Genomic DNA, 18,301 nt, shown 5'->3' on the forward strand with positions numbered 1-18,301 from the left:
ATGTGGTAAATTTCAAAGACAAGACATGTGCATGTAGGAGATGAAATTTATCTAGGATACCTTGTGTACATGTTATTTGTTGCATGTGGTTTAATAGTACGAACCCATAAGAATTTGTTTTACACTAGCACAATTAGGAATTGTAATTGTGTTATTTAATATATTTAAATAGTATAATTGTTGTTAATTGTGTTTTTTAATTTGAAGGAAAACTATCTTTGTGGGCTGCTATAACAACACCATTTTGTCGAATAATGGACCTAAGTTGTGGCCAAGATCCAAAGGGTTGCCAGTTCAACCTCCATTTGTTATGAGAGTTCCAGGGAGACCAAAAAAGGCAAGAAAAATGGCCAATGATGAGTCAAACACTAAAAGAATGAAGATAACTATAATAGGAAAAATAATATGTACGACTTGTAGTAATTTTAGACACAATAAGAGAACCCGTATAAGGAAGATAACAGATAACATGATGATACCAAAAGAGGGAATAAGGTTGTTAATTTTTTATTTTTTTATTCTATTATATCTTCTATTTTGTTATGATAATTTTTATAGTTGTTATTATGTTATGGTAATTGTTATAGTTGTAGGTATGATAATTGTTTGTTTGCATATATAGTCACACAGATCTCTTAAGCATCTAAGAGGTAGTTCAACACAAAGGGGAACAAAGAAGAATGACAAAGATGTTGTGAACACTCAAACTTCAACAAGTAAATCTTAGTCATTATCTTTAATTATAGACTTTTTATTATTGATTTTTTGGCCATAACCCATGTTGAATTTCTATTATCATAACTTCTTAGACTTTTTTTATCGTTGTTTTGCCCAAAGAATATGCTATTTTAATTAACTAATTGTCTATCTTTTTTGTTTGGGTTAAATACACTTTACCCCCCTGTAATGTTAGCGAGTTTAGGGTTACCCCCTGGTAAAGTTATTTTTTCAATACCCCCTTTATGTTATGTAGATTCCTTCATAGAACCCCCTAATATCCAGGTGGCATGGAATCTTGGTTTTTTATTTCATACGTGGCTTTTTAATTTTTTAATTTTCACATGCGAATCTTCATTAGGTCTCCAGCATGGCATAAACTAGAAATTAGGGTTCCAAATCCATCCCTCTCTCTCTTCGTGAAATCCATCCCTATCCCAAATCCATCCCTCTCTCTCTTCGTGAAATCCATCCCTACCCCAAATCCATCCCTCTCTTCATCTTCGTCCGTGTCCCCTTCATCTGGGTTATGGGTGGCAGCAAGGCATCTTCCACGAGTGAAGTTAGAAACGGCTTACCAAGATGTGGATGCAATGAAACCATGAAGTTGTTGGTCTCCAAGTCAATTGAAAACCCCGGTCGCAAATTTTGGAAATGCAGGAATAATATGGTGAGCAATTTTGAAGCATTTTATTATTTTGAGTTTGATTTCGAAATTAATTGTTGGTGGTGTTTGTCTCAAATTGCAGAATGGGTGCGGTTTATTTTGGTGGGATGATTTGGTCAGTGAGTTTGCAGTGAAAGAAACCAATCCGTCCGGATGCCGCCAATGTGAAGTCAACAAGGCTTATTTGATTGAATTTGCTAAAGAGATTGTTGAGGAGATAGATTGCAGAGTCGGAAAGCTTAACAAGTTAGAAAAACTGAAGAAAAAGATTGCAATGGAAAAGAGGAAAAATTTATGGTTAATGTTTGTAATTGGTCTGTCATGGATGTTGATAGCAGCTATGGTTAAGTTAGTCTAATGAGTCTGTCATGTAATTGTTATGTCATTAGTGTTTTTCAGCAATGTAATGTTGAACTTGTAATGTGTTCATCAATGAAATGTAATCTGTTCATCAATCTTAAACTGTTAGTGCAGCATCATTATTTGATTAAACTTTCAGCATTCAATCTACCAATAATGACAGAAAAAAGTTATATCATAATGAAAGAGCAAAATTGCAAAATCATCAGAAAACTACAGAACAATTTTATAGTCAGTAATTCTAAAGAAAATATGACATAGTAAACATATAAATAAATTGAAATATATTAATGTAGTCTATCTCTTAAACTTTTTCAGTGCAGAATTCAAGGTGAATGTAATTAAATACTTTGGCTTTTTCTTTAGGTCCTGCAGAATTCATGGTTTTGTTGTAAGATTAGTGCACAGACTAGCCATGGCTCTCTGCAGAATTCATGGTTTATGAAAAACAAGAAAAAAAATGTGACAGACTAGCCATTGTGTTTTATAGACAATACACACCAATAATGTTAAACTGATACATTAGAATTGATCATCACAGTAAGTGCATATGTTTGTTACAAAAGGATTACAAAATACATGTCTTCAAAGATCAGTTGGCATTACAAAAGAGTTTTTCAAAAGGATTACAAAATACATAGCAGAAACATAATAATCAGTCCCTCATTTTGAAGTGGGTATGTCTTCATTTTCTGGTAGGGTAATTGGTTTGTCACTAGATATTCCTTCACCTGTTATGGGTCTTTTAAACCAACTCAACTTGATCCTCTCACTTTGCCTTCTTTTGATGATAGGTTTTTTTTCAACCCTTTTTCTGGATTGTTTTGTGATTGAGGCAGCCACACTAGATCCTGTTTGACTCATAATAGTTGGAACAGGCATATCAGTTGGAGGCTGTGGATCAGTTGGAACAGGCACATTTGTTGGAACAGTCATATCAGTTGCAGTTGGGGCAGGCATATCAGATGCAGTTGGCATATCATTTGCAGTTGGCATATCAGTTGCAGTTGGCACATGTCCTTTTTTAGGTTTTCTCTACAATGTAAGACACAATGTATGGTTGTCATCACAATGCATATCACAATGAAGAATGTAAGACAGAATGTAGAATGTAAGACAAAATGTATATCACAATGAATTACCTTTCTTTTAAGTGCATTGGGATCCTGAGTGGTAGCCTTACAAGTCATAGCATTGTGACCAAAATTATCACATTTGGTGCACTTATATGCAACACCAGATCTTCTCTTCCTTGCACCATCCTCTCCACTTTCTCTTATCCTAATCTTCTTAGGTCTACCAGGACCATTTTTATATGCAGGTGGTAGAGGTGGTTCCATCTCAACTTCTGGCCACATATCTTGACCATTGATTGGACTTACTGAAAATCCATAACATAGTGCAAACTTTTCTCTTGTGTAACAAGCATCAACAAATTCATCAGGGTTTTGCTTTCTATAACTCAGAGCAGCTACAACATGCCTACATGGAATTCCTACTAATTCCCAAAAATTACAACTACATGACCTTTTAGCAATGTCAACAATAAATTCATGTGTGTTGTAACTATGTGTAACCTGAAAAGTCTCAGCAATTGACCATGTTGGCAACCAATGACCACTCCTGAACACCTCATTATCTAACCTTCTCCTAGGTATTGGCATCACCTTATGTGGCCAATTTTCTAGTTTACTTGCAGAGGTGGATAACCTATTCATCAGATATTTTCTTATCCACTCACACATTGTGAGTATAGGTTTGTCCCTAGCAGCTAGAATGGTAGCATTAAAAGACTCTGAGATATTATTCATCAATGTATCACATTTAGGGTAAAAAGAAAAGGCATGCTTACACCAGCTTTTGGTAGGAACAGCCATCAACCAAGTCCAAGCATTGGGATCTGCATTCTTCAATTCATTCATCTTTTGGACCCATGCCTGATAGTATGTGGCTTTAGCAGCTCCCATCATTAAATCTCTAACAAGGGCTCCTCCACCAAACCTTTTCTTGAAATTAGCATACAAGTGCCTAAGACATAATCTATGCTCAATAGTATCAGACAATTCTTCAAATACAGCCACAAGTCCCTGATACAAAATAGAAATTTTTCCAACATTTAGAGAATAGAATAATTTGCAACAGAAAGATAGAGTTAAATACATACCTTCTGTTGATCAGAGATAAATACATATCTTCTATCCTGACCAATGTCCTCCATTAGTAGTTGTATAAACCATCTCCAACTCTCCTTTGTTTCATTTTCAACCACACCAAATGCCAAAGGGAAGTATTGATCATTAGCATCCCTGCCTACAGCAATAAGTAACTGTCCACCATACTTGGTCTTTAAGTGACATCCATCAACCCCCACAAATGGTCTGCATCCATGAATAAAGCCTTTCTTACAGCCATCAAAACAGAAATAAAATGACCCAAACCTTGGTTGTATGGATGGACTAGGTCTTTCTACATTTATCTTCACAGTGTTGCCATGGTTTACCCTTCTTAGTTCTTCTGCATACCTCCATATGGAAGCATACTGATTGTCAGCATCACCTTCAATTATCTTCTTGGCAATTAGCTTAGCCCTCCATGCTTTTGCAACAGTAATACCCACAGAATATGTTTGCCTCATATCTTGGATGATGTCTCTTATCCTGACTGTATCAGAAGTTTGCATCCTCTTTACCACATGCTTGGCCACCCACTTTGAGCTAGCAGACTTGTTGTTCAAAACCCTAGCACATGTGTGCTTATGTACAAGTGTTTTTATAGCAAAAGTCTCCTTGTGGCCCACCTTAGAGCATAAGACTAAAAACCCACATTTATGCTTACACACCACCCTTACCCTATCTCCCTCATTTTTCACAAAAGAAATTTCCCTCCCATTAAGCACTGACCACTCACGGATAGCTGCCCTAAAGTCATCAAGTGTGTTGAATTCCATACCCCACTTGAATATAAAGTCTTTGTTTAGATGCTCTTTCCTAAACCTAGCATACTTGGGCCTTTCTTCATCACAAGAATCATCTGGGTCAGAACTATTCAACTCATCACTATAGTATACATCATCTGAATCCATACTCTTATTGGGCTCCTCCATACTGTTATTGGGCTCCCACCTAATAGGCTTAGTAACATCTATTCCTTCAAAACCATCAAAGTAAGCAGTAGCTCTTTCATCTTCACTGTCATCTAACCCCTCTACCTTCTCCTCATCTAACCCATCAATTCCATTATCAGGGGGGTGGTCATCATCATTCACACATTTAGGTTCCCTATCAGCAGGGTCCATGTTCCCAGTACTATGTTCAACATACAAATCTCCTTTCACATTCATTGCACTAAAGTATAGAGCAAAATCATCAACAACATCATCATCTTTCCTAATCAGAAAAAAACCATCTTGAATTTCTAAAACTTTTGTCCATACCCTAACACAATCAGCCTTATACCCTAACCTACTCAACAACTTCTCAATGTTATCCATGTTCCAATTTGAAACATGTATCCCATTAACTGTCGTATCCGTACCCCCTCTGTATATAATTTCTTCTTCAAAAACCCTGTAAAATTCACCCCCATGGTGGAGTGTAACACTAAAGTGTTGTGAATCCTGTCAATATATTATACCCACATGTCAAAGATTGTTGATTTCAAAATTTTACCCTACGACATTGATGAACTTCAAATTTTTACTAACCTCGGACTTTGGACACTTCACTGAGCTCGTCTTCACTGAGCTGGATCGCTTCTTCGTATTCGCTGAGGTTGTCTTCATCTTCGTCTTCACTGCGGTCGTCTTTCTCGTTTGCTTCGTTCCCTGCATTCTTCTTCTTCGTCTTCGTCTTCCCCTGGAAATTTCGTCTTCGTCTTCCCTGCTATGTTCAGAACCCTAATTTTCTAAGGGGGTATTTGAAATTAAAAAGTGTAAAATGACACATAATCACTTTAACAAAATTAAAAATATGCCAGGTGTAGGACCTCTTATTAGATTCCATGCCACCTGGATATTAGGGGGTTCTATGAAGGAATCTACATAACATAGGGGGGGTTTACAAAAAATATTTTTACAGGGGGGTAATCCTAAACTCGCTAACATTACAGGGGGGAAAAGTGTATTTAACCCTTTTTGTTTTATGGTAACGTTTCAATTCAAGTCCACAAGATTTTTTTTTTTGTAATCAAATATCCTAACACTAGTTTATTTTATTTTTAAATTTTTTCAAATGATCAAATATTACGAAAGCACTTCATGTTGCATTGACAAAGTTTATTTTGTTTTCACATCTGTCATTTTTTATGTCACATCAGTGTGGACTTGATTTTTTAATATCACATAAGCGAAATTTAATCTATCTAGAGGACTATCAAATGCAAAAGGAGCAAATTTGAGGGGTTAAAACCAAGTAATTGAAACTTGAGGAACTATCAAATCAAAGAATTGAGAAATTTGGGAAGCTAAAACTACGTTTAAACCTAAAGACAAATTATTGAATGAAAAAGAAAAAACAAAAGAAATGTAGGGATATAAAACCTAATTTATAAAATATAAAATAATAAAAATAAATAGATTAAACTAAACTAATAAATAATATTTAAAAAATAAATATCAACAAGTAATAAATTAACATGGTCTTGCAATTAAGATTAGTTTGAACCGATTTTGAAAAATCAATTCAAGATTGGATCCAAATCCAACGATTTTTTCAAAATAACATTCAAACACATTCAATATTGTTTGTTCTTTAATCATTTGTGATTTTTATTTAGATCTCTTTGAACTTAACAGCCTAGTTAAAACTCTTTTTTATCTATTCTCTCAAGAACTTCTTACAATGTGTTATTATAAAATGAAGCATGAAAATGGTTTTTATAGCAATGAAAAATAGTGAAGAATGATCTATAACTTATGAAGAATTTTTCTCACTTTCTTTTCATCTATTAATATTTTGAGATTTCTTTTAGATTATGTTTGAATTGATGGAATGAAATAGAATAATTTATGTTTCATTGTTTGAATTAGTTAAAAAAGGATGGGATTGAGTGGAACATCAAGGAATGTGTGTCATCTCTTTTCATCACTTTTTTAATTTTTTGTGTCCTCCTATTTAAATGGAACGACAAAATAATTTTATTCAATCATGAAATATTCAAACAATAAAATGACATTTATATTTATCTATCCTTCATTAATGACTTTGATAGATAACCTTAATTTTATTTACTATTCTTTATTATTTATTTATATAGCTATATTTAATCTTTAACAGCAACATTTATTTATATTTATGTATTAAAGTAAATAAATTGATATTATAAATTAACAACTTTTAACTAAAAAATAACTTATTTAAAAAAATATTAATTTAATTTTGAGAAAAGATGATACCCAGACAATGTAAATTATTTTTACACTATCAACCAATGACAATCATATATCCCGCTAAATCAATATGTATATGATTTGACACTTTAAAATATTTTAATTGAATGTATATATAATATTTTTTTACACTGACAGTACACTACAATTAAACACTTTAATTTATAATTAAAAAAAGTAAATTTGTTTTCCTGATTATATTTTATTATTGAATATATGAATAATTATATATAAGTAATATTTTTTTTCAAATGTATTGTTTCTAACAAATTTTGAATACCCATAAAATTTATAATAAGAAGATAGATAGATGGACTTATATTAAAACTTACTTGAACTAAAACATTTTCTTCATCTTCATTTGTTTCCTAATTAACTTTTTGAAGAGTGCTAATCGGAGCATTGTCTGCTTTCATTCATTTACTGTTGTAATGTCTGTTTATTTTTTCTAATGATCCCCAATCATTCATCAATCTATTTGTCCATTCTCATGCATAACATTCACTACGAGCTTATGAAATATGTGTACAAAATAGTACGTCGAGGCCTTAAGCTATAAATGCCGCCTATGCGAAATTGCTTCCAATTCACTCTAAAATTGAGTAGTAACCATAAGAGTCACAGCTACATTAACCAAAAGAGTTAATAGATTGTATTTTTGGCAGTGTCTGAAACATCCATGTCATATAACATATTAAAAGAAACAGGATCTCTCTATTTTACTGTAAGAGTTAAAAAAGAGATGATAATTTACAAGTTCAACCTAACCACAACAGTTGTTATTCTGTGGGATTGGTTGCCCCTTCATCTGAACAGATTCTGCTGATTTACTACCACTTGGTTGGCTTCCCATCCTGCATATTCAAAACAACTCAAACTTAACATTTGTCTTACAATGGAATTCATGTTGTGCACGAAGAAAGTAATGGAAAAATATTAGATACTTCTTCTTAATCTCTGCTGCCATAGTTAAGAAAGCCTGCTCCACATTGATGGAGTCTTTAGCACTTGTCTCAAGGAAAGGGATACCAAGCTCATCTGCAAAAGCCTGTGGTTCATAATCATCAAGGATATGTCAGACAAGCAGACTAGGATTCTCTCTCCCTTCTTTGTTTAGCATACAGAGTAACTGGTATTTCATATAATATATTCAGGCATGTGCTTCTTTTAAGTGAACAATTCTACTTTTAATTCAATAATATCACTATTTTGGACAATTAAAATTAAATTGTGGATCAGACAAACCAATATTAAGAAGCTGATATGATTAATCAAAAGTATTTTTCTACACGACATGTTCGACCAAGACATTAATCATACACACATTCATAATATATTTAATAACTACTCTTTTAAAAAAACTGAATACCAAGTTATAGGCAATTTAATCAAGACAGTACCGAGGCTGGTCATAATATCCAGTTGATAAGCCTAATCCTTAACCATATTCTGACTCATTTTGAAACAATAGGTTTTTGGCAATACAGATTTTAAACGGCCCACACATTCTTTTATCTCAAACACAATTTGGTTTTGTCCATAGTTTATAAGAGGCTATCTCAATCTTACTCTCAGTCCCCTGCATCACTCTTTCCTTCAAGGCTCAAAAGGTAAAAAGAAAAACCTAACTCCCTAATCGGTTAGCCCTAATCCCTAGATTCACGATTTGATTTCTGTTTGTTTGTGGTAGTTTGGTTGTGATTCCCCATCTGAGATTTTCTTTGTTTTATTTCTGACCAATTTCACTTTTTACTGATTTTGTTTGTTCAATTTCACTTTAGGGATTTTGTTCACTTGGAATTCCGTTCTACTTGGATCCTTGCTTATTTTTCCTGTATTGCAAAATAAACAGTTACCCGCTCTCTTCCTAGGTTGATGGCTTCAGTTGATTTGGTTGAGGTTTGGAGAAAAAGTTACTTCGAGAGAGATTGGCAGAGCTTTTGAAGGAGACAGACGAGGTGAGCAACCTCTGGTAGTGAAGCATGCACAATCATCTATGGACAGGTAAAATAAGGCCCACAATCTGGCCATCTCTTGCTGTGGCTGAGCAGCTAGCACACAGGTATCAGATATCTAATTGCTAAACTGGCTTATGTTATGGAGAAGGGAAGAAAATCTTGCCAAGCTCAACAAAGCTAACCAGGAGACACAAATGTCAGTTTTCATGTATCAGTATTGTAATGACAGTAAGACTACAGCTGATTCTGAGCAGAGTGAGTTGAAGCGTTTCATTCATTTTATGCTGGAAAAGTATAACCACATACAGGTAGCAACATGGGGATACAATACAACCACATACAAATCCTAGTAGTAGTACTGATATGGTAATTCTTAAAGGAAAATTTGGAGGTCTCGGTTAGTGGAAATGACTCAGGGCTCTGAGGTGTTTCCTCCATGCAGGTTTGAAGGTCTCAATGGTGAAAGTGATCGCTCAAGGCTATTGTTGCATCAAGGAAATCTTGCTAGCAGCAGTGAAGGATGTGAGTACGATGAAGTGCCTATGTAACTTTTAGGAAATTTTCATGGAAGTGATTGCTGAATGCTACTGTTAAGAGTCTCACATTGGATAATATATGGTTTGAACATGTGTTTATAAGTGGAGACAGTCCTCACTCTCCCAACCGGTTTTGTAGGGTTGAGTTAGGTCCAACCACATTCCTTAACAGCTACCATGACATGGTTAAATTATTTTTCATGAGTTTCTATTTTTAAGAGTTATTTCTTCCATATATGACATGGTTAAATTGTTTTCATCACGAGTTATTTCTTCTTTATACGTTAGAAATTTGCATAATGTTTCATCTTTTTTTTTCAAAGAAGTGATTGATGAATGTTACCGGGACATGTTTAAGTTGTTTTCATGAGTAACTGTTTGTGAGTTATTTGTTCATTATATGTTAGTGATTAGCTTTATGTTTCATCCTTTTATTTTTCCAGAAGTGATATGTAAACGTTACCAGGAGACATGGGCATTTTTTTTGGAAGTGACTGGGACATGTTTAAATCGTTTTTATGGGAAACTGTTGAAGAGTTTCATGTGTTAAAATTTGCATTACGTTTCATTCTTTTTTATTCTTCCTGTAAGTGATTGGTAAATGTTACCAGGACATGGTTGTTTTCTTTGTATGTTAGAGATTTCGAGTATGTTTCATCCATTTTTTCCACAGTAACTATTAGTTTCAATAATATATTTACAAAGAAGGAGCTACCGGTATTATTTGAAAATACTTAGACATAAAACTGTATAAATATCATTGTTGTCTATTTTCAGACACTAATGATATTAGTTGTGATTTAATTAAATTCTTAAATTGCAGATTTGGGCATATATATTTGGTAAAATGCTAAAGGAAAGCATTCCATTTGCCAACTTTGTCTGGTGCCTCAAGAGAAAGAGAAAAAACGCTTGCACTTAATCCATAAATACATTTATATACAACATTATTTCCTTATTTTGTTAAGCTGGACTTTATTTTCCTTGCCTCGTTGCTTTGGGTTGAGTGTGGGTTTACAAGTTTTATTGCCATTGTCCTGGCCTAGTAAATGCATTATCCAAATCATCTAGCAACTAAAAATATTGTTGCTAGATGATCCTGGATAGAACATTATGGCGGAAGATGATCCATGTAGCCAATTCCACTTAATGGGGTAAGGCTTGGTTGTTGTTGTTTAGCTAACTAAAATTTTGAAATATTAAAAGAAGGAGAAAATTTAGATACAAATTCTTAGGTGTGGTTTTTACTATTTTCCAATGAAAATATGACAAGTGTACTTAAATATCATTTAGGGAGTGAAAATAGGAGAAAATTGCATATGTGTAGTAGGAAATTATACACTTGTCCTATTTTCATTGGAAAATAGTAAAGAATTTTATCTAAGTCTTGTCCTTAAAATAATATGCATATTTCCTGATTAGTTCCACTTTTTGGCCTAAGCTTACAACATGAATGTGTGATGATCACGGTGGGAAATATCAATGTCCAAGTAATTTTCAAACTCTGTTCCCCTTTCATTTGAACCTTGGTATGATTGAATAATCTAGTAATTCTATGCATGATACTAACCTAAGGAATAGGGAACATGGTCAACTAAAAAAGGGAAACTAGGAAATAGAATCGGGATAATATCTTAATTGAGCTAAAACTAGAAAGCCAGAAAGATAAAAGCAATATTTTACCTTGGCAGTCTGTGTCTGAACAACCTTGTTTTCGGTTAGATCGCATTTGTTTCCGACAAGAAGCTTGCACACACTGTCATTGGCATATCTATCAATTTCATGCAACCACTGCTTGACATTGTTGAAACTTTCCATATCAGTTACATCATAAACAATCTGCAGCAATCAGAAAAAGTGAGGAGAGTTATTCAACAAGTTAGGTGAAAAAGATAAAAACAAGTGTGGAATGATGATAAATTGGAATTACAATGATTCCATGTGCTCCTCTATAATAACTGCTAGTTATAGTCCTGAATCGCTCTTGTCCAGCGGTATCCCACTAAACAAAGTAAAAGATAAGTAAAAAAGAAGAAGAATGCATGAAGTTAAGTTAAGTAGTGAGATGGAGAAGAGAAGTCACAATTTGCAGTTTGACGGTTTTGCCTTCAAGTTCAACTGTTCTGATTTTCTGGCATAAAAAGTGTGAATGAGTATATAATTGATGGATAGAATAGAATAGAAAAGAATAGAAAATATAGTTACAAAATCGACGCCAATGGTGCTAATGTAGCTGTCAACATAAGAGTCATCCTGAAAAAAAGTTAGGGTTAGGGATGGAAAAGGTCAAGTAGTAAAAAGGATGTGAGTGAAAAGGAACGGACGGCGAATCTGAGAAGCAGGCAAGATTTTCCAACGGAGGAGTCACCGATAATAAGAAGCTTAAACAGGTAATCGCTGAAAACCAAATCAAAAAATGAATGAATGAATGGTATTATTGAATTGATCAATATTAACAAGTTCAAGAACTTACTATTCGTTGCTCATGATGTCTTCTTTTCTGCTTTCAATCCCAAAACCTCTTCTTCTCTTCTCGCCTCTTCAATCAAATTATTAAACTATTCTCTTTTCTTTTTATCAAATCAAATAACTTAATACTACTCTTAGTGTCATCGTAAAGAAAAGAACCTACTGTATTGCCTTTTTCTTTTTTTCTTTTGTCTTATTATAGAATCAAATTACTTTTCTTTATACATTTAATAATCACTATTTTCTTTTTATGAATATTGCTTTAGAAAAGGAATGTCGTTTTCATAAATATTGGGGACAAAATGTTACATTATACTTAAAAGCTTCGTATATTATTAGTTTTTTAATATTTGTTTGCTTTTAGGATGCTTCATTTTTTAGCTTTTTATTTTTCACATTAAATTAGCCTCGGCATTTGATTTTAAGTGAACAAAACGCTGTTCTAAACAGAGGCTAAGTTAATATAGAAATGAGATTCAATTATATTTTAAGATTCAACATGAATTTTTAGATGACATCCTATTTATATTTAAAATTTGATGTAGTTTAGGATCGTTTTTCTGATGCTGTGTAGCACAATAGAGTTAGATTTGAATAACCAATTATCCAATACATTAAATGAATGAAATAAATTAAATGAATGTAATTTGACAAATGTACAAAGTAATAATACCATGGAAATGACCTCACAAGTGACTAGTGTGCTAACTTAATAAACCATAAAACTTTATACAATCAATGCCCATGAATTTCATTTTCTCTATGCGAGTTTGTTGGTTAGATCTTTATACTGTACAGTCCCTTGTATGTGTAGAAATACATTGAATCCTTACTACTTATAGTCATCATCATATCTGACTCTCGGCATCAAAATTTTAACAAGTCTCCAAAAGAAATGTCTATCTCGGCATTATTATACCCACAATCATGTCTTGAAGTGTCCTCATTCCAAATTAAATGTTTCAAAACTCTTTGATATGTGACTTGCCATATCTCATTTGGTGAACTAGTGTCTCAGATTGCCCAATCTCACTCGCGGCCTTTTTATTCTTGTCCTTGACCAGACGAGCTTTGCGCACAGCTTGTTGGATTTGTCTTTCATGCTCCTTAAGGATCTCTTCAAAATTAGCCTCTGGAAGCAGCAGGGGGCCAGAATAGTTTATGTGCCCATTTTTGGGAGCATTACCCTGCAATCACAAATAAAAGCAATTCATTACTAGAGCATAAAAACTATTAACCAAAAAGGAACCAGAACAGATTCCAGTATTATGCTCGTAGTGAGTATATACAAAGGGAAACAATAGACATAGCTAGGAAATCTTTGGATGAACACAGTCAATCAGACGATGGTATCAACATCTATCAAACTCATCATCTTCCATTATATCAGAGAGGGGCATGCAATGTCACTCCAAAATAATAGAACAATTGCACAAATTAAATGTGTTTACAAGTAATTTCTTTACCATGGCGCGATCCTTTCCCAATAGATGGAAGTCTTTCTTGCGTAAATATTTGGTTTCATCCAGCATTTGATTGGACTCACCATCAGTCAAATGACTATATCTCAAATCAAAGTGATCTTCTTGCCACTGTGAATTCAAACTACAGTCTTTACTCATATCAAGCTGTGAATCACCTCGAACTGCAACTGAATTAGAAAATCTTGACAACTGTGCAGTGCTACCTTGCCAGGACGAATTTTGTTTTCTCAGTTTAGAGTTTTTTGATGTAAAGACACGATCAGGGGCGGCAAGAACAATTTCCTCTTTCAAATTCATATTGCATGACGATCCATATGCACCTGGATGCATTAACTGGCCTGAATGAGATAAGGTATTATGGGCTACTGCCTTAGCAGGTTCAAGAGGGAAGCCATAACTTCCTTCCTCTTCAGGATTGTACTTCTCACTGATGCGTTTTGAATTACACTGCCCTCGTCTCTTCTGCAGGAAAAAACACAGAAATAATGAATCAGGCAAATTCAAACAGTTCTAGCAAAAAGTTCCATTAACACTTTGTTTATGATGTAATTTTACCTCTATGGAAGCCTGAAGCTCACCATTAGCGTCAGGTGCTGGTACAACCTTAGACTCTTTAAAACTCCTTCCAGATAATTCCTGTCCATGTCCTTTATTTGCTACTCGTCGTCTGTTTTAAAATAAATATTAAAAAATCAGCGTAACAAACAAGTAAAAAGTATTGCTAAAGAAAAGATTATTGAAGCAAGTTAGAATAAAGGTGTAATCTCAAAATAAAAAGGCCAAAAAAATAGAGGAAGCAAAAACAAACACTTGAGTTATAAGTATAGAAAATCAATATCTTCAAGAGAATGACACAAGAGCCTTTCTATCATATTCTAGTCATTGCACATCCAATTTTGAAAATAATGATGTCGTCCCTCTTGTGATTTTAGTTTCCCATATCAATATACAAGAAAAATTATCATCAAAGCATGCACTAACACTAGCAACATAATTTTTTGCTATTTCAGCAGATAGTGCAAACATCAGATATGACAATCACATGAGTTTATGAAGATAACAAGATTCAAAGAAGGAATACCTTCTAGCTTCCTCTTCACGAAGTTTGGCATCAAACTCCTTACTCGGTGAGTACTTTGGCAAAGTCGATGGATCACAAGGAAGTGGCTTTGATGTGAAGAACTAGACAAAAAAAAAAATGTCCTTGACTAAGAAAAACAGTTGGTAAAAAAATGTTAAAAGAGTAAATTCATTGATAAGATAACTTAAAGCTACCTCATTCTGAAGTGCTGAAGTTGCAGTTCCTCGATCTTTTGGTTCAATAGCAAGTAGGACCTCCAAGAGACTCAGTGCTGATGAAGGAAAATCCTTGAATGTCTCAGAAACAATACGTTTGTAAGGTTGTTGAGGTTTAAAAATTGTCGCATGTGGTAGCTTTGTCTTCTTCCAGTATTCTTCAGAAGGAGATCCACAAAGTTTGAAGATTTTATGCAGTTGCTCCACCTGTAATGATAGATTACCAGATTTTAGTGCCCGCCGCCCAATCAAACCATAGAAGTGCATATATGTCAATCAAATAGTTGAATGAAAACAAAAATTAAGCAATTCAGTATTTCAAGCAAGACGAAAAAGCATCAGTGTTTCTGTATTTTGCCGACGATTTATAAGACCCTTCTTTACTTGTAAAGTTATAAGCTCTTTTTTCTCATCAACAACATAGTTGCAGATAATTTTAAGTGGTTATAAAACTTAGAAATGCAATGATCCTTTATGTTTCTTTAAATTTTACACCAAACGAATCTGTAAATTTTTCTTCCATTGCAAATACAGGAAGTAGAAAAGAAGGACATATTAGTTTGACACTTATTTCATCATAACCGGAACGCTCATGATAACGTATGCAAAGGCTTTCAGTATGTCCAATATGATGTAGAATCTACATATCTACACTGTTCGGCCCGAAGAGGATATGGGTCCAATTGACACTCTTAGCAGCAGAACCAAAATATGGAGTGGATATTCTAGAAAGGGGGAAGAAGGGATTTCCTAAGAGAGGGGGGCAGAGATCATTACGGGCCAAAGGGAATAAAGGGGGTGAGCTGATGGGTAGAAGGATTCTTTTACTCTCTCGCAGAGGATAGGGAATTCTTTTCCTCTGAAGGAGCTTGCTCTGAGAATTATAAGGAGGGACTCTTGTAATCAATGATATTCAGCAAATAATGCATTCCATTTTACAACAATCTGTCCTACTATGTTTCTAACACATCCAAAACAAAAGATGAATTTTACTACCTCAGTTCGTCCAGGCATTATAGGTTTTCCGGCTAACAGTTCTGCAAGAATACAACCAGCACTCCACAAATCCACAGCAACGTCATAGTTTGTAGCTCCAAGCAAAAGTTCAGGTGGCCGGTACCACAAGGTTACTACACGACTTGTTAAAGGCTGCTCTCGAGATGGCTGAAACAAAGTTGCAAGTCCAAAATCTCCAATCTTCAGATTGCCATTATTGTCAAGCAGAAGATTTGAGCCCTTGATGTCACGGTGCATAACACCGCGACTGTGACAATGCTCAAGACCGCGAAGAAGCTGTTGCATATAACATTTGATCTGTACCAGGAGGGAAAAAAAAATTAGCCTAATAGGAAAAAAAAGAACCTGATGTCAATTAATGAATAAAACAATTAGACAATATAAAAGTTAAGAGCTGTAAACACAGAAGGATTGAAACAGCTAGTAGCCTCTTTATAAGGAAATATACTATTGTTTTGTCTTTTTGCTTCAAATAAATTTCACAATCCTTTCTTCCATAAGAAGGTACCTGTGATTCGGTAAACTTGTTGCTAGGCAATGTTGCAAGGCCAGTAAGATCATGTTCCATATATTCGAAAATAAGGTACAAACTACCAGAAAGCCTTGAAGTAATAATTCCTTCAAGTTTCATGACATTGGGATGATCAAGCTTTCGCAGAAGAATAATTTCTCTGGCCATAAAACGAACACTTTCAGGATCCATATTAGCAAATTTCACTTTCTTCAAAGCAACAATTTTGTTAGTCTCGAGATCACGAGCTCGGTAAACACTGCTATAAGTTCCTTGCCCAATCTGCAGAAGAATTAGCAAATACATGAATGAATTAGCAATGTATTATATTATAATGAAATGAAATAATGAAATGAGAATTAGCATTGCCTTATCCAATTTGTGAAAAGAGTCTGCTCTACGAGGAACCCAACCAACGATGGCTTCGCCGGCAACAGCAGTGAGCCAAGAAGGCCAGCCTTCAACAACAATCGGCCCTCTTTCGCCATTGCTCTTGACACTGAAACTTCTAATTATCTTCTTAATTTCTTGTTCTGATCCTATTCCTCCCTTGGCAATATGAATTTCCTTTTCTTTCTCTCCTTCATCGGATGAATCGCGACACGTGTTTGAGATGAGGTGTGCAGTTGCATCGTTTTCCCTATTAGTGACAACGACACGCTTTGATGATTTCTTAGTCTTGAATTCTCTGGGATTTTGGACGACGAAATCATGAGTGGATTTTCCTTTGGAGCATATGCAACCCATAAGATGAAAGGATGATGCAATGCAGGTAATGTGTTTGGGGGAAATGATAGATCCGTGATGAGATGAAATGAAATAGAAATATTGAAAATTGAAAGGGAAAAAGGGGTTGGGTGTTTGTGTTATGGCTGGAAGGAAACGAATTGGATCCAGAAAGAAAGAGATGTAGTGGTGTGGTGAGTCTAGTAGTAGTAATAGTTGGAATGCAATGTAATGCAAAAGAGCGCATTGAAGATCGCAATCTTTGTTATCAAGTAACTGTAAGCGTGTGCTGTTCTCTGCTGTGCCTTCCCGTACACGAACACAACTACGCTCAAATACACAAATTACTTTTTCAAATATCTTCAACCGATTACTTATTATAGTTATTCACAACAACAAAAAAACAGCTCATTTTAAATTTTTAACTTATTTGAAAAAAAAAAGTATAATATTTTTAGTTTGAAAATATAAATCTCAATAATTTTGTATTTATCTTGTTTACATTTTGTTTTGTATCATTCATATAAAAATAGTTAAAATAAAATAAAAAGAATAAAATATTTAATATTTTGGTAAGAGATAATTTTTTTTAATAATTTCAAAAATATTCAGATTTATTAATTATTATATAATTATTCAAAAATATTTAATAAATGTTTTTTAGTCATTTAAATTTTTGTTGTTGCTCGGTCCAGTTTTTTTTTGTTATTATAAATTAAAGAGAAAAATGACCTAAGACCATAATATTTCTAGTATTATTTATAAGTGTGTTTATACAATGATATAGATCATAAAATACAAAAAGTTAGACAATATAATCGATACAAATTAGTATACTCTCATTATTCATAACATTTTTTATTGGATGTTGGTTTAGAATATGTCTTTTTTGTAAAATCTTATTAGAAATAATTCGGTGTGAAAAAAAACTAATAAAAGAAAAAGAATACAATATCTTTTTAAGTTAAATGTATTTCTCCCTTAGCTAAACAATTGTTTCTTCGATAATGAAAAACATTATTTTGTAGGAGTTGGTTAAAATTTATAATTGGGAGTGATTTTATGAAGAGGTCTGCAAAATTATCACATGAACGAATTTGTTGGATGCTTATATTATCTTTATAAGAAGATTATGGGTGAAAAAGAACTTTGGAGAAATGTGTTTTATTCGGTC

General features: G+C 33.9%; 4 protein-coding genes across 4 annotated transcripts; all 4 read right to left on the reverse strand.

Annotated features, from left to right (window-relative positions):
- Positions 1-2,407: 2,407 nt before the first annotated feature.
- On the reverse strand, positions 2,408-4,055 carry LOC127086159 (uncharacterized). The gene is made up of 2 exons (XM_051026885.1): positions 2,887-4,055; positions 2,408-2,779 (listed from the first exon to the last, which is right to left on the reverse strand). Exons 1-2 carry the CDS (start codon positions 3,904-3,906, stop codon positions 2,408-2,410), a joined length of 1,392 nt encoding a protein of 463 aa, XP_050882842.1. The 5' UTR covers positions 3,907-4,055.
- LOC127115331 (uncharacterized) lies at positions 3,940-5,525 on the reverse strand. Its single transcript, XM_051046908.1, has 3 exons — positions 5,448-5,525; positions 3,989-5,360; positions 3,940-3,944 (listed from the first exon to the last, which is right to left on the reverse strand). The coding sequence occupies exons 1-3, from the start codon at positions 5,523-5,525 to the stop codon at positions 3,940-3,942; spliced, it is 1,455 nt and encodes a 484-aa protein (XP_050902865.1).
- A 2,234-nt stretch (positions 5,526-7,759) lies between these two features.
- LOC127086170 (ras-related protein RABD1) lies at positions 7,760-12,309 on the reverse strand. Its single transcript, XM_051026895.1, has 8 exons — positions 12,098-12,309; positions 11,949-12,021; positions 11,830-11,877; positions 11,708-11,755; positions 11,555-11,626; positions 11,308-11,463; positions 8,075-8,178; positions 7,760-7,984 (listed from the first exon to the last, which is right to left on the reverse strand). Exons 1-8 carry the CDS (start codon positions 12,109-12,111, stop codon positions 7,894-7,896), a joined length of 606 nt encoding a protein of 201 aa, XP_050882852.1. The 5' UTR covers positions 12,112-12,309; the 3' UTR covers positions 7,760-7,893.
- Positions 12,310-12,682: 373 nt separating this feature from the next.
- Positions 12,683-17,459, reverse strand: LOC127086182 (probable serine/threonine-protein kinase At1g54610). The gene is made up of 8 exons (XM_051026903.1): positions 16,771-17,459; positions 16,399-16,683; positions 15,870-16,187; positions 14,853-15,080; positions 14,659-14,759; positions 14,133-14,244; positions 13,560-14,039; positions 12,683-13,280 (listed from the first exon to the last, which is right to left on the reverse strand). The coding sequence occupies exons 1-8, from the start codon at positions 17,146-17,148 to the stop codon at positions 13,056-13,058; spliced, it is 2,127 nt and encodes a 708-aa protein (XP_050882860.1). The 5' UTR covers positions 17,149-17,459; the 3' UTR covers positions 12,683-13,055.
- Between the last annotated feature and the right edge of the window lie 842 nt (positions 17,460-18,301).

The sequence above is a fragment of the Lathyrus oleraceus genome, chromosome 1 (genome assembly GCF_024323335.1).
Source record: "Lathyrus oleraceus cultivar Zhongwan6 chromosome 1, CAAS_Psat_ZW6_1.0, whole genome shotgun sequence".
In the NCBI taxonomy this organism is placed as follows: Eukaryota; Viridiplantae; Streptophyta; class Magnoliopsida; order Fabales; family Fabaceae; genus Lathyrus; species Lathyrus oleraceus.

Bases quoted from the DNA above. Each gene is read 5' to 3' on its own strand.
- LOC127086159 (XM_051026885.1), bottom strand. From the start codon at position 3,906: ATGTATTTAACTCTATCTTTCTGTTGCAAATTATTCTATTCTCTAAAT. The intron at 2,780-2,886 runs GTAATTCATTGT...CTTACATTGTAG, and splicing joins CCAATGCACTTAAAAGAAAG to AGAAAACCTAAAAAAGGACA.
- LOC127115331 (XM_051046908.1), bottom strand. From the start codon at position 5,525: ATGAAGACAACCTCAGCGAATACGAAGAAGCGATCCAGCTCAGTGAAG. The intron at 5,361-5,447 runs GTTAGTAAAAAT...ATATATTGACAG, and splicing joins TGAAGTGTCCAAAGTCCGAG to GATTCACAACACTTTAGTGT.
- LOC127086170 (XM_051026895.1), bottom strand. The intron at 11,878-11,948 runs GTCCGTTCCTTT...ACTTTTTTTCAG, and splicing joins GCCTGCTTCTCAGATTCGCC to GATGACTCTTATGTTGACAG. The intron at 11,756-11,829 runs GTAACTATATTT...TTTTTATGCCAG, and splicing joins GCACCATTGGCGTCGATTTT to AAAATCAGAACAGTTGAACT.
- LOC127086182 (XM_051026903.1), bottom strand. From the start codon at position 17,148: ATGGGTTGCATATGCTCCAAAGGAAAATCCACTCATGATTTCGTCGTC. The intron at 14,760-14,852 runs GTAGCTTTAAGT...TTTTTTGTCTAG, and splicing joins CTTCAGCACTTCAGAATGAG to TTCTTCACATCAAAGCCACT. The intron at 13,281-13,559 runs GTAAAGAAATTA...TTGTGATTGCAG, and splicing joins TGGGAAAGGATCGCGCCATG to GGTAATGCTCCCAAAAATGG.